We start from the raw sequence: 14,971 nt of genomic DNA, 5'->3' as shown, positions 1-14,971 counted from the left end.
GGGGTTCTGCGAGGCCCTCATCTCTGGAGCATCTAAACCCGGGGCAGGGGCTGCGGGTGGAGGGTACTTCCGGAATGGCAGGGAGCAGCGTGTGTTGGGACTGGACTCTTGCAATTGCCACCCCCTTTTAAGGGAGAAGAGGGCTTTGCACCCTCTCCCCACCTACTTGTAGAACATCAGTATCTCCCCAGAGTTTGGGCCGGGATGGGGGGTGGAGTGCTGGAGTTTGTGAGGAGAGGGACGTACTGCAGCTCCCCCCAGCGGACCAGTTCCCTTTAGGATATGGGAGCTGGGAATACCAAGTTTAGGCTGTTAAAGCTAGCAGGGACCTTGGAGATCACCTACGGACGAGGAAACCCAGACCCAGAGACTTTTAGGGCTTCGTCCAAGCCTTCACAGCCAGTTGTCACAGATGCCGGGCACACACTCAAGTTTCCCATTTTCCAGTGCAGAGAGCATTTCTTGGCGTGAAGGTGAACTCAAGACAAATGTGAAGTCTCCTTATGTCCCTCCCCACTGAAAGCTTTGATGAGTCATGCTTTCTGCCTTGGGAGTTAGCCAGACATCCGTTTTCCCCTGGGTCCCGTTCTCCATTAGACTACCCTTTTACACTAAACTGGGAAGCCTATTTTTTTTTAATATAAAATTGATTTGTTTGGTTTTAATCCTCTCATTCCTCCTCTTCTCCCTCTAATTTTGCTTCCTTGGTGAAATGTTAAGTAAGCGCAACCTGTGAAGTTTTGCGGAAAAAGGATCTGCCCACGTGAAGGTTGGGGGACAGCTTGCCTCCATGTAGAGACAGGAGTGTGTGGTATTACGTGTTATTGTTGCAACTGGGAGCATGCCGAAGGTTACGGATCACATGTACGTGCGCTCCAGTTTTCAGTTGTTTTCACTAGTTGTCCATGGCAGCCCCACTAGACCAGCCACTGCCTTTGAAAGGAAGAGTAGGGGACATTTCTTTTCCAGTTCCTTTCAAAACACTTTTCCTTATTGGTAGTTGGATTCTTTTCTTTGTTGCTCAGAGGACTCAACAGTTCTTGAGTATGAGTAGTTAAGTCTAAGTGCTGCTGTAACTTCCTCTCTTCCTGGTTCACCTTAGGTCAGCTGTGAGAAGACATCTTTTCTGGGATCCCTGATCCTACCCAAGTTCCTTAATAGTAGTTAGTTTGTCAGAGACGGAATACCTGGGGTCTGTTGGTTTGCTTGGAAGTGATCATCACTCCAAATAGGAAAAGCGAATTTTGGGGGGTGGGATGGACCCTGAGGTTCAGCGAGTGGGTGAAATTCCCCTTGGCCCCAAATAGGCAGGATGGGGGAGGTGAAACAATAGCAAACTAGTATTTGGTACCAGTGCTGTCTTCATTCATAGGGCAGAAAGTGGTCTTCCATTGTTTCAAAAGAGAGCTGAGTGTTCTCAGTCTTTTTTTCTCTGCGCGTTCTTTCTTGCTACTAAATTAAGCCTGAGGACATTCTTTTTACTTTTGTCCCTCTCATATTGTAGGTATTGATTTGAAATGTGGATTTGAAATGTTAATTTGTAATTCTTCTCGAATAGAGATGAAGTACTTCTTGAAGGAGATAATTCAGGAAGTGGCATCCTGTGCACATTCTCTTCCCTGGAGAAGTCATTTTCTATGTTTTTATAATTATTTTCTGTAGAGGATATTATAAAGAAGGACTTTCCACTAAGTTTGGTTGCTTCATAGACTTAATTAGGATTGAAAATGAAATTTAAAAATAAATAAATGGAGCATAGGAAATTGTACTGCCTTACTCATTCCTGGAGGATGAGACATGCGAGAAAATCCTGAAATGACTCTAACATGTAGTTTGATAAGAAGATGCCCATGTTCCGAGTTTTCCAAGTTTTCCATTTACTTCAGGCAGACTTAACACAAAACCCAATTTTTTTTTATTGAGCCGAAATAAAATATCCATACAGAAAAGTACACATATCTTAAGTTTGATGAATTTTCACAAGCTAAATGCAGCTGATTAACTGGCATCCAGATCAAGAAATAGGACATTACCAACACTCCACATACCTCTCACATACACCCTTCCACTCACTATGTTCCCCCTGTGCCCACAATAAACACTGCCTTGACTTCTAACAGATATATTAGTTTTTGCCTGCTTTAAAAAATACCTAATGTGAATGGAATAATTCAATATATAGTCTTGGGTCTGACTTCTTTTGCTGACATAACAACCTTCTAATAGGTCAAATAATTTGGATTTCCCTTTAAACATGGTGGGAATAGTTTAGCTTGCAGAAGTTAGTTCATTAGGCATTACTTAATACGATAGAATTAAAGAGAACACTGACAAAACAAGCTATACTTTCTCTGCTAATGATAGTCTGATAGGGGGAGAGCAGACAAGAGTAAAACGTCCAGCATGAAGCCAATGTGGGATGAGCAGGGGAATACCAAGGGGCTCCTTCCTCCATGACTGTTCCAAGTGCGTTTGACAGCCGCTCTGCTAGGGACACCAACCCCCAATCAAAAGAAGTGCCTGGTCTCCATACTGAAGTGACTGTGTTTGTTTTCCAGCTTTGAGCTACGATTTTTCATTGTTCATGAGTATATCACGATAAAGGCCAGAAGGCTTACAAGAATGCTGTAGTGTCTGTGCTACTTTCTCCTGTGAGAAAGGAACGAACTGGGGAACATGCACCTGTGATTTAACTGGCTCCGCAGGACACAGAGTGGGGGATTTGTGATCATACAGTTAAACCTTATTGTACTGGATTTATTTGGGCAATAAATGATAAATATAGGATATAAATACATAATTATATATTTCATTGATCCCACATTTTTCAGTATAAATGAGTAGTACAGTATGAGTACAATAAGTGCACATAATATACCAATGTAATATAAAACCCATACATGTAAAATACATGTAGTATGAAAATGTAAGTATATAGCTATAATATGAAACCATCTATGTACATATAAGGACCGGTGAGAGTTCAAAGGTAAATTAGGGCCCCTAATCATGTGTCATTAGAATTTAGGCAGGGAGATGAAACACAGACAGAACTATAAGGCAATGTAGAAAGTTATGAATGCTACAAGAGAGGGATTGGGTCCTTCTATGTGCCAGGTGCTATGTTAAGCAAGTAACATACTTGATCTCATTTAATATTTTATAATTCCATGAACTATGTATAATAGTGTAATTCTAACCATTTTGCAAATAGATACAGATATCAAGAGAGGATCAGGGAAGGCCTAAAGTGGGTATCTGGGGTGGACCTGGAGGGTAAGTAGGATTTGGATTTGGGGAAAAGGGAGGCAAAGCAAGGAAGAAGGGGAAAGACCACCCATGTAGACTCTAAGACAATATTATTATAGGATGAGCAGAAACAAGGATTCAATTAAGTTCCACTAAGGGAAAAAAATCAGGGGATTTGTCTCTAAAACTGGAATCATGAGAGCTGTAAGCGGTTGAGAGCAGACTTGAAATGAAGAAAGCTGATGGGGCCATTCTTGTCTGATGTGATCTCCTCAAGGCCAAGCATGGGAACAACTGCACATTCCTTCAGGTGCAGCAGGCCTTGCTGAACTGCAGATGGGGAGATAGGGTTACAGCGCCAGAACGGACCCTGTCCCGGGGGCCTTGGTAAAGAGATCAGACTTTCTTCCTTTCTTTTTCTTCCTCAAGATCAGATTTTCTAAATATCAGTTATTCCCAAAGTTTCATTTCTAGGCCTGCTGAATACTGTACGCAGAAAACTAATCAGATGCCAGGGCTGTGTATGAATTCTTGTTATTCTTGTGTGTGAAGAAATGGATTAATGTTTTCCCAACCTTTCCAGCATGACCAGTGGATTCCACTTCTTTCTGTAACTTGACTGAGTCATTCATGTTGATGTTTCCTTTTTTCCCCCTTTCTTCCTTTCTTTCCTCTCTTTTCCTTCCTTCTTTCCTCTCTTTCTTTCTCTCTCTCTTCCTTTCTCGTTCTTTCTTTCTTTTCTTTTTTTTTTTACTTTTCTTTTCTTTCTTTCTTTCTTCCTATAAATATGTTGTTATGTTGCTTAAAGCCTAGTCATTGTTGTGAATGTTCATACTTCTGCAGTGATGTCAGTGAACATAATTTAACTTGTGTAAAACTTTTGTCTATTAACACTAAAAATAGTTTTATTGTTCACTTTTAAGTCATAACTACACTGAAGGCAAGAAATCACTCAGTTATACATGTGATGCGGGACACTTTAATATGCTTGACTATTTGGTTTAATGAGTGATGAATTCAATTTTATTTCTAGAATCTCCTGTAAGTAGTTATTTATTACCTGTTTGAAAGGATTGTGATCTTTACCTTTGTAAATAGTTATTCATATGGGCCAAGTAGTCATCTGTAAATGAAAAATGACAAAGAATGCACTTGGCATTTGCTGTATTTTGCTACATATGTATCTCCTCATATGAGGCTGGAGGTTTTGAAAGAAAAGCCAGTTACTCTTCTTTTATATTTCTGAAGAGGCCTTTGTGTCTCAAACCATGGCCACGTGGAGTTCCCTCTTTGCCATTCAGGTAATTAATTCAGTGGTGACATCATAAGGAATGTGTTCATTTTTCCATTTCAAATTCCTCCTCATTGGATTCGATGGTTAACTCATATTAAGAACACATTTTGAAAAACTCAGTTCTCAAAGGCAGTTATGTGTTAATTGAAACTTGTCCCCCCTTAGCATTGTAAGAAGGAGATTCTCTTTCAGGGAAGGTCCCCTACCTTCTGCAATGAGGAATCACTACAATTGTGGGTCGTTTTGATCCTAATTCTGTTAGTTGGTTGATTTTTGATGTTTATAGAGCGCAAGTGATTAGTGATATTCGTTGAGTCGAATGCACAGTGAAAAGATAGCAGTGGTAGAATGATAGTTTTGTACTGGTGAATCCTTATGTTTTATAAAGATAAAAATGATGAGCTTTTAGATCCTTTGCTCATTACAGCTGTATTTTGATATTTGTTTTACTTTGGTTCAACTCTGTCTATACCTGTACCTTTTCTTTTTGTTAGGTGCCTGGGCATGCTTTTGTAACAGTGATTTTTATACCTTTTTGACTGTAACTCACCATAAAACCCATTTTTCATCTTACCCAATATACACTATATGCATTGAAGATATACAGACATGTACACTCACAGGTAACTGAAACAAAATAGTACTTAACCATTAATACAGTTGATGTACTCTGGTAGCTTCTGTTTTGTTCTAGTCAGTTCTATTTCATTAAAAAACATGTTTTCCATTGAATAATTGATTTCAGTGCCCACCAACAGATAGCAACCAGTGTGAGAGACACTGCTTTAAAAAGAGTCCTTTGTTAAATATAGATCTAGGAACTTAGGGCCATGCATGTTTACCTTTCTGAACATATGTATGTTTGTCTTAAAAATCTTTTCGGTTCCAAGTACATTCTCATTTTGTGTGATTTCTTAGAGTCCTAATTATTCCCCTCTTCCTGCCATTTGTGATAGGGTCACAGATTTCTAGAACTTTCTGTACTCATTGATGAGTTAATGATTGAGGCAAAGTAAATGAAACACTTGTAGGTAATTACTACTAAAATTAGTGACATTTGGTAAACTGGGGGGTGGTCTGAGAGTTGTATAGATGGATTAAAGTATGGAGAACAGATTCTAAGAGAGGTTACTGAATTTTTAATATTGCCCTCTGGTAGTATTTTCCTGAAGGTACGGAATTTCTTTTAGCAGTCTGTAATCACTGCCTTTGCGTGGCAGGCTGTCTATTCTGCTTTGATTTTTAAGTTAGGATTGGCTGACTTAGAGACTAGATTCCTGAATTGGACTTGATCTTCTTTTTCTCCTACTTCTGTCCCTCTTCCCCTTTCCTCTTGCCTTTCTTTCCTTTGTCCATATTTACTACCTGCAGTATTTGGCATATCATAGCCATTAACTTAAATTTAAAAGGGCACTGCCAGATGTTTTACTCCCTACTTAGGGAAGATTATTTTCATTGAGAAAATTTTATAAAATATAAATTAAAATGTGTATCTCTAGATAGCTAAGGGTTGAAATCCACATTGAAGACAATCAGGAACTCTGTTTGATGGGATCCGTAAAGTGCATTATATTATCTTTTCTGAGCGGTCTTTGAAAGAATGGTCTTGAATCCCTGGAGGGAATAGTGATTTGTCTTCGTATTTGTAGTTGTTATAACTCAGCCCTAAACCTCTTTGATTTGCAAGATTGTATTTTATTGGTGATTATATTGCTTGAATAATGTGTGTACATCTTAGCGTTCAGAATAAGTATGTTAACATTCTTAGCATTTCTGACATCAGACCTGGGTAGTACCTACATGACTGTGTAATCCATCCGTGGTAACTACCAGGTGTAGCCTCTGCAGTTTGTGCTCGATGTCCCTCTACTGTGGAAGTATCTCACCCAGCCCTGTTTCCATGTAACTTCTGTTGTAACGTCTGTGAATCTGTCAAGTCTCACCGAATAAAGTTATGAAACCACAGAAATGATCAGCTCCACTTTGTTGTGGATTACTTTATCATAACATAGCTCACTCCCTTTCAACTTAGAGACATGATACTGTACACGTCCAATGCATTTCCTCTATAATACCCTCCTGTTTCACAGGCGCATGTTTGCACTTCCCTCTTGTTAAAATTGCAGACGAATAAGTTTGATTTATTGGTTTCATCTAATATAGCCGTGTTTATATTGTTGCCAATAAAATGACTTACACGATTGGTTTTTGTTTATACAATCTTTTCTGAGGAGTCAGTCACCTGTGTTAGGACAAGGTACATTCTGCTGATTAAAATGAACTCCTGGGATCTAAGAACATTCAGCTCTATCTGTCCTTGATTGAATTGCAAAATGTGCTTCACACTGCAGCCGTGCATGAGAATAACTTACATCATCTGTCAATAGGCTTTTCATTTCTATGTTCTTCTGGCTACAAAAGCCGTAACCAAGAGGAGCGCAGGGGAATAGCTTGGGCCTATTAATGATGAAGGCAGTGATGTTGAAAAGGCAGTTAATGAAATTATAGAATCATTAACCCGAAGGGAAAAAAATGAAAAGAATCAATAAAACCCCGATTTTAGATGGCTTAGATGTATATAGAAGAAGCAGTTCAGGAGCATTTTTGTTTGCTGACCAGTATTTTGTGTCTCATTATCAGATTTTCTATGCAGAGTAAGAAACGCTTGTGGCATAAGGAATGGAAAATGTAACAAAGGCTAAATGTAGCCTAAGGAAATGAAGTGTATGAAAATTAATAATTAACTGGCTCATCAGATGAATTATGACCCTAGATGAGTTTATTAATGATATTTACTCAGAAAGGGCTTTTGGCTGTAAATAGGCATTATGGAACTTGTGTTTTTGGAATTTTCTTGAATGGCTGAGTTAACATTGCTTTTCACTTGTTGGATCTTTTTTAAATCTGAGACATAGCGCCTGGAGCCTTGGGTAGAAGGTAGAGTCATGATTTTGTATTTTGATCAAAGTCGTAGCTTTTTCAAAACAGTGAAATTATTAAATGGTTTTGTGCCTTAGTTTCCTTAAGAGTTAAGTAATTTCCTTTCTGACTTGACTTACAGGAGCATGTTTTAGGAGTTTGAAAGTGGTCAACAGGAAAGATTTATTAACTTATGCTGACTCATTTAACCGAATGAGCATTTTCATTGTTTGAACAGACAGAGTGTTGAAACTCTAAATGTATCACTGTGTTGGATCCAAAGTACCCTAAATTTGCACTTTCGATGTTCCTTGCATTTTCTTTTTCTTTTTCTTTATTTCTTTCTTTTTTTTGTTCCTGTTGACAGCTTTGGGTAGGCAGTGGGTGGAGGGTGGAGGAGAAAGTAATTCTGGAGAACTAGAACAGTTTTTTTTTTTTTTTTTTTTTTTAAAGAAAGATAGTGTGTAGGTGGAGGAGGGAGGGGCAGAGGGAGAGGGAGAATCTCAAGCAGACTCCCCATGGAGTGTGGAGCCAGATGTGGGGCTTGATCTCATGACCCTGAGATCATGACCTGAGCCAAAATCAAGGGTTGGGCACTCAACCGATTACACCACCCAGGCGTCCCTTGAATAGGTTTTTAAATAGAAAAATGATCTGCCAGTGGAATCCTACCAGTGAGGTTTTGATATTGATTAGTTGTGATTTTGTTTTTTGGCAAAGAGAGGCAAATTGTATCCCGAGGTCCATTTGTTAAGGTAAGTGTTGTCTTAAAACACACTACTGAGGTGAGAACCTCCTATCAGCTCTTGCTTTGATGGAGTGGGTGAAGATTATTATTTTTGTTTCCATGTCTGCTCTGTCCTATAGATTTAAGTGCTATAGATATAAAATCTACAGATTTATCTTTGATCATCTTAAGTGGGTATTTTTGATAATGTTCCTTATTTTGATTATCTGGGGGAACAGAATTTCAAGACACTGTAGTGCTTATTGTCAACTTCCTCATTTTCTGGATGAAATCTGTAAGCCCAGGGAAGTTATAAATGATTTTCTAGAAGTAGAACTCAGGTGTCCTGGCACTCTAACTCAATAAGGATGAGTCTTCCTTAAAAGTTAGCATTTTATTCCTTTTTTGTTACACGTGGATTTAGGATTATAAATGATCACAGGGCCTTGCTAAAAAGTATAAAAGTACTATAATACTGACGGCTAAAATTGATTTTTAAATTCTAGTTTCTAATGCTTGAAATATCTCTTGGCATAATTAGTGTGAAAACTGGGTTATTAGGCATATTTTTGCATAGAGTTTATTTTATTTTTGTCTTGAGGCTGGTGTTCTTAGCTTGCATGCCATTGCCTTACCGGTGTTTCTTTATGGCATTAATCACTTTACGTTCTGGTTTCGCCTTTTTAGTGCTAAAATTTAAGTGCATTTTTATTATTGTTGTTACGTTCAACCTAAAGCTATTTAAAACAGGAGTGCAGTTTATAAATAAAATGAAAGTCCAGTTTGACAGGCTGGTATGAGTGTCTGATACTTAATTAACTTCTCTGCATGTTAATTACTTTTCTTGCAGACTCACCCTCTTAATGATCTAACCTAATGCTAAGTACCTACTTATGTCTTTTTATCCAGATTTTTGCCTGTATATGATCTTGCTGCCAAAGAGGACTCCTTTGTTTTAAAAAACCTGTAAGTGGGCATAGTCTACAGATCTACAGACACTTGTCTCATGGACTCAGGGTGGGTGACTCAAAGTGCCAGTCATGTTGGATGAGTCCTCATTTTCAGCAAATTGCCAATACAGCACATATACTTAATTATTTATTTTCGTTGGTGCTGAATAAGTGGTCTCTTCTGCAAGGTTCAGAGTACTTGGAAAACACAGTTTTATGAATGCATGGAGAATAGATGGGAAACATCTTCTGGCAAAGCACAGAGACATGAAATGATTGTTGTTCATAGTCAACCCACAACTCAGCAGACCAGCTCATAATACACTGGAGTTCCTTTTTATTTTTTACACTGGAGTTCTTCAATGGACATAGCAGCGAAGGCACTGGGAATTTGGATACTAGGGTTCACTTCTTAATCTTCCATGAAACAACTTAAGCTTAAAACATAGGGCACCTGGGTGGCTCAGTTGGTTAGGCAACTGCCTTTGGCTTAGGTCATGATCCTAGAATCCCAGGATCGGGTCCCACATCCAGCTCTTTGCTCAGTGGGGAGTTGCCTTCTCCTGACCCTCCCCCTCTCGTGCTCTCTCTCTCAAATAAATAAATAAAATCTTTTTAAAAAAGCTTAAAACATGAAAAAGCTTTAAGCATAAAACAAACCTTATCAGGTTTGGCTGAGCTGGGTTTCCTTGTCCATTCTTGGTGACGGTAGTGGAGAGAAGGGCAGGAGCTGGACCTCAGAGCATTTCTTAGGACCGGATGGCATGGCTGTATGAAATGTGACAGACCGATAGAATTCTTAATAAAGTAGAGAATTGGCAAAGATGAGGAAAACATTCCAAATATTATATTGTTAGTAATTTTTGAAGTTTCTCAACATTCGGGCACACAGTAAACTTTGCAGAGGGCAGAGTGAGTGCTTGATTTCTGATTTTCTAAAAGGATGAAGAAGAAGGAAAAAACCCTCTTCACAGAGAGTTTTCCCTCTGTGCTGTTCTGTCCCTAATGTCGAATGGAGCCATTTGCTTGGGAGCTGGCTGGAAATAAGTGTCTAAGACACGGAGTGGATCATACAGACAAAGTAGGAATCACCGAGCTAAGAATATCTGACCATTTGCTGCTTTGCACTCAGTCATCTCTCCTGTATTTGTTCAGCTTTGGCTTCTTTTCATGAGGATCATATCTGTGCAAAAGAATACAAAGTGTGACTTTGTTTCTCAAGCATTTGGAATAGTGATGCTTAGTCACCTCGAGTCTGTGTATGTTTTGGGGAGCTGTTGGTTAAGGGAGGGAAGAACTTTCCTGAAGATTTGTAACCAGGGAGTACTGACATTATGTCCTGTGGTCATATCAGTACTGTTGGTTCTCTCTTCACCACTTGAGGAACGGGGTGCTGGGATGGCAGACGGAGCTACGCTTGTGGAACCATGGTTGATTTACTGTGTGTGGTGTATGGTGGACACACTTACCTTTAGAAGGGCTCTTCTTACAGGATGCTTCCCGTAAAGTGAGTTGCACAGACTTTTCCTTTTCTAGGATCTTGGTAGAAGGTGAGAGTATTGTCATGTTGATTCTGTTTCCATCCCCATAACTCAGAATCCTTAGGGAACCAAGACTCCGATGCTGCTGTGAGTGTTTGGATATGTGGGTACATGAGTCTTTGCGAGAGTCCCAGACTCCTGTTTTTATCTTTTGTAAGCCTAGGGACTGAAAACTTTGCTCTTATGGTAAAAATCAGACGTGGTTTAATATCCTCATAATCTCATTTAGAGGCCATATCAGCCTTTTGCTTGTTTACTGAAAACTTTGGAGCAGTGGTCTCAGAGATCACGGAGGTAATGCTTTGGGTTTTCCAAGACTCACTGTAGCAAAAGTGACTAGTACGGACAGATCCTCTACGGAGCAAAGAAAGTTTCATTTGCAAGCTGGCACCAGTCGATTGGTTGTGGTTGCCAAGAGCACTGTATTGAGAAGGGCTCAGTGGCAAACAAAACAATACAGTGATCCATAATCCATGTCTACCATGAATGCAGAAGGGGAGAGGGCCTGCCAGTGACCCATGTGTTTGATGACCCCGCTTTACATAAAAGGCCGTTTTGCTAAGAGTGCTTCTTTTCTTCCTATGAATGCTACACAGATTGAAAACTCACTGTGACCTATTTCCATTTTTACTTGTAAAAATGCCTGCATTTATTTTTTTAAACAGGCTAATACCCCACACCATGGATAACTTATTGGACTTTGCCTGAAAGGAGTCATTAGTGCCATTGGATATTTGACCATCCTGGCCACAGGTTTTTTCAGAATGAATGGAAGGTCATGCAGCATGAGTCTCCACCGGACATCAGGAACCCCACAGGGGCCCGGGATGGTCAGTGGCCAACACATTCCTCCCATCCGAGCCCACTCTGGGACTCCTGGCCCCTCGTCCTGTGGCAGCACAGCGAGCCCTGCCCTCGGAAGTCTTGCTAACAGCCTCCATCTCAAGATGCCCTCAGGAGGAGGGATGGCTCCTCAGAGCAACATGGCCGAGAGCCCCCTCCATCTGCCTGCTTTGAGCCCCAGGAGACAAGTGCTCACCAATGGGAAGCCACGATTCCAGGTCACCCAGGCTGGAGGCATGTCAGGGCCACACACTTTAAAGCCAAAGCAGCAGGAGTTTGGAAGTCCTTTTCCTCCAAATCCTGGGAAAGGTAGGATTATCTTTCTGGGATCTTTTAAAAGTGGAAACGATTATTTTCTCCTTTCCAGATTTTTCTCTGCCAGCAAATCGTATGGAAAACTACAGGATTGAAGGTCAGGGTCAAAGCTGATGGTGTCACGATGATCTGTAGCTTCCCTGCCGAGGGATGGATGTGTAGGTGCATGGGAAGGGGAGGAGGCCACAGTGGTAAACGTGGTAGCTCGTGGGACTGTGAAGCAGGGTTGAAGGCAAGACCGGGAGCTCAGAAACGGAGTGAGGGTGCGCGGTGGTGGAGGCAGGGAAGAGCTGGTGTAGCGAGTCTCCACCCTCGAGATGCACGGAGGGACTGGATTCCCTGGGCGGCGGTGGAGAGGGGTGGCTGAGCCGTCAACATGCATGTTGGTGCCAGAAGAAAGGTTTGGAAAGAAAAGGATAAAAAGGGAGAAAGCTTAACAGCCAATAAAGTGAGGACTTAGTACATAGACATGATAAAGAATTATTCTAAGAGCGGAACCCGTAAGTTTTGTAATACAGCTGGTGGCAAGAGGGAGGGAAGCTAGAAGAGAATAATGAAAGGATGTATTTTGGGGTTTGTAGAGAACTAGACACTTGGTTAATTTGAAATGCAGAGCGAGAGAGTGCTTTTCATTCAGTAATATTTGAATAATGTAAATTTTAAATTGTGGAATAATTGTTGGAGAATAGCAAATTATTTGAACGGCACGCTCTGTAGACACTGGTGTTGACTTAATGGGTGATATTGCACATGCAGTGTGTGTTTGCGCTAGGAAAAGGGAGAGTGTGCGCCTCACATGAAATAATAGCTTTGTTATGTAAAATAGAACAATTCTATGCCCTCAGGTATTTTTAGCATCTGGTTTTAAATGTTTATATTGTGTGTACACTACTAAATAAGATTATTAGCGGCTTGAATAGCCATTCACCCTGTTAACTCATAACTCACCCACCCAGTTCAGGTGAATAAGTATTTGTATCCTTAAAGTTGTTTTAGTGTCTTTGTATTCCTCTGCAAGGTGTAAATGGGCAGATTAAGAAAAAACCCTAAATTATAAAACTTTAAAGTATAAGAAACTATGTATGTAGCTTTTTTTCTTTTCTTATTTATTTATTGTGGTTTAGGTTTGGTTTTAGATTGTTTTATTTCCTACACCTACTGATAGTTGGTGTACATGTAGGAAAAACTTGCCTTGGGGGCGCATCCAAGACGGCTGCGTCATTGTCCGGTTGCTGCTTCCATGGTAAGGCAAACTGTAATGTCAGGCTCGTGTGTTTGGGTTTTCAGGGGCAGAGGCCCAGTAAAGTCTTGCAGCTCTTGCTTGTCTAGTGAATTGTATGTAGCTTGCTTTCATCACTTACACTTGCATTGAATCCTGGCTGGCATTATTAATGCTGATAATATAATAACTTCTCTTTATTATGTCACAACTGGGCATGCGTCAGCTACTGTATTGAGTGCTTCTGATGTAAAATCTCAGTTATCTCTCACAGCAGCCCTGAGTTGTTTGCCAGTGTTGATTAACTGATAAAGGAGCTAAGGTCTAGAAAGAATAAATAACTTCAGCATTGCCATCGGTAAGGAGGTTGGGGATATTACTTTGATGGTGACCAGAAGTGGTTATAATTATATTCATAGCTAAAAAAAAAAATGTTTCCAGTAATTCAGGGATAGTGAACTGTCAGGGTTAATACATCTTGAAACTCTTGTAAAAATTAGTGCTGTCCCCTGGTTCTTCTTTTTTCAACTTTCTGGCTCCTTGCTCAGCTTCCAAGCTTACAGTGCCTCTTCTGGATCTGCAGGGTTGGGGCATGCTTGAGCATGGATTAGGGGTTGAGGATAACTGTATTATTATCCCCTCTAGCCTTGGCGCTTGACTACCACTCTGGATGGTGCCAGCAGTGGCTGAATGTGCCCCTTTCAGGTCTTGGTTGATAGTTCCTAAGCTAAGCCAATAACTGGTTGAGAATGGTGATCTAGGACTGTTTGAACTTCATCTAATCATTTACTCAACAGATAATGATTGAGGATGTATTAAAGGTGAGCCACTGTTCTGGGGATACAGTAGCTAATAAAACATAGTCCTGGCCCTCAAGGAGTTCGGAGAAATCAGACAAATAAACGGGCAGTTAAAATAAAGCACAGTTAAAGCTCTGATAGGGATGCACTGACAGCAGTAGGGCAACATTTGGAGGGTTCCCAGCCCATGCTTGATAAATGGATCCAGGAGGAGAATAGGGTATCTGGGAAGACAGGATAAGGAGCTGAAGGATAAGGAGCTAGCCTTGCCATCATGCAAATTGTATGTCTGTGTGTGTTGGAGGGGAGAGAGGAGGCTGTCTCGAACTTGTTCTGGATAGACAGAAAATCACCCTCAAAACCTGAAGGGGAGAGATCATGGTGTGTTTCATTAATTTCTGCCTGATTCCACACTGAGGGTGTAGAGACTATGCTTAGAGACAAGACCAGGGAAGAATAAATAGAGGCCAGGTAAAGGTTATGGAGGAGGTGACAAGGAGTTTGGACCCATCTTGAGCACATTGGTACATTGGTGAGCTGTGCAAGGGTTTGACCTTGGGGATCATGTGATGCGATGATACGATAAACTTGACGGTGACCTCTCTCTGAAGCTTTTGTCATGAATTACTGACAGTGCCCTGAGCCCGGGATAGGTACCAAACGACCTGTGACTGTGGATGTTATTAGTTAGGGCTCTCTGGAGAAACAGAACCAACAGGAAATGTATCTGTGCCTGAATGTGACCCATCCCTGTGTCCATAACCTGTGTCTGAATAGATTATAGAGGCTGACAGTTCCCAGGACATGGGAGACGAGTCAGCAAGCTGAAGACCCAGGCTTGCTGAGGGTGTAGGTCTAGTGTGAGTCTGAAGGCCTGGAACGAGGAGAGGTAGTGGTTTGTCGTTCCCTTCTGAAGGACAGCAGCTTTGAGACCCAGGATGAAACGATGCTTCAGTTTGAGTCCAGAGGCAGGAAAAAAGCTGATATCCCAGTTTGTAAGCAGTCATTCAGGGAGGGATTCTTTCTTGCTTGCTGGAAGGTCAGCCTTTTGTTCCCTTCAGGCCTTCAGCTGTTGGGGTGAGGCCTATCCACATTAGGAAGAGTAATCTGTTTT

The 14,971-nt window shown here is 40.8% G+C and overlaps 1 protein-coding gene across 2 annotated transcripts in view; it reads left to right on the top strand.

Moving 5' to 3' along the window:
* GLIS3 (GLIS family zinc finger 3) overlaps positions 1-14,971 on the top strand; it is a 504,385-nt gene that overhangs the window by 62,297 nt on the left and 427,117 nt on the right. For both annotated transcript variants that reach the window (XM_046023585.1, XM_046023584.1), the window contains exon 2: positions 11,346-11,832. In XM_046023585.1, the coding sequence (XP_045879541.1) occupies positions 11,445-11,832 (388 nt within the window). In that variant the 5' untranslated portion in view covers positions 11,346-11,444. The remainder of the gene's footprint in view (positions 1-11,345; positions 11,833-14,971) is intronic.

The sequence above is a fragment of the Meles meles genome, chromosome 11 (assembly GCF_922984935.1).
Source record: "Meles meles chromosome 11, mMelMel3.1 paternal haplotype, whole genome shotgun sequence".
In the NCBI taxonomy this organism is placed as follows: Eukaryota; Metazoa; Chordata; class Mammalia; order Carnivora; family Mustelidae; genus Meles; species Meles meles.
This window is presented reverse-complemented; position numbering and strand designations above follow the sequence as displayed.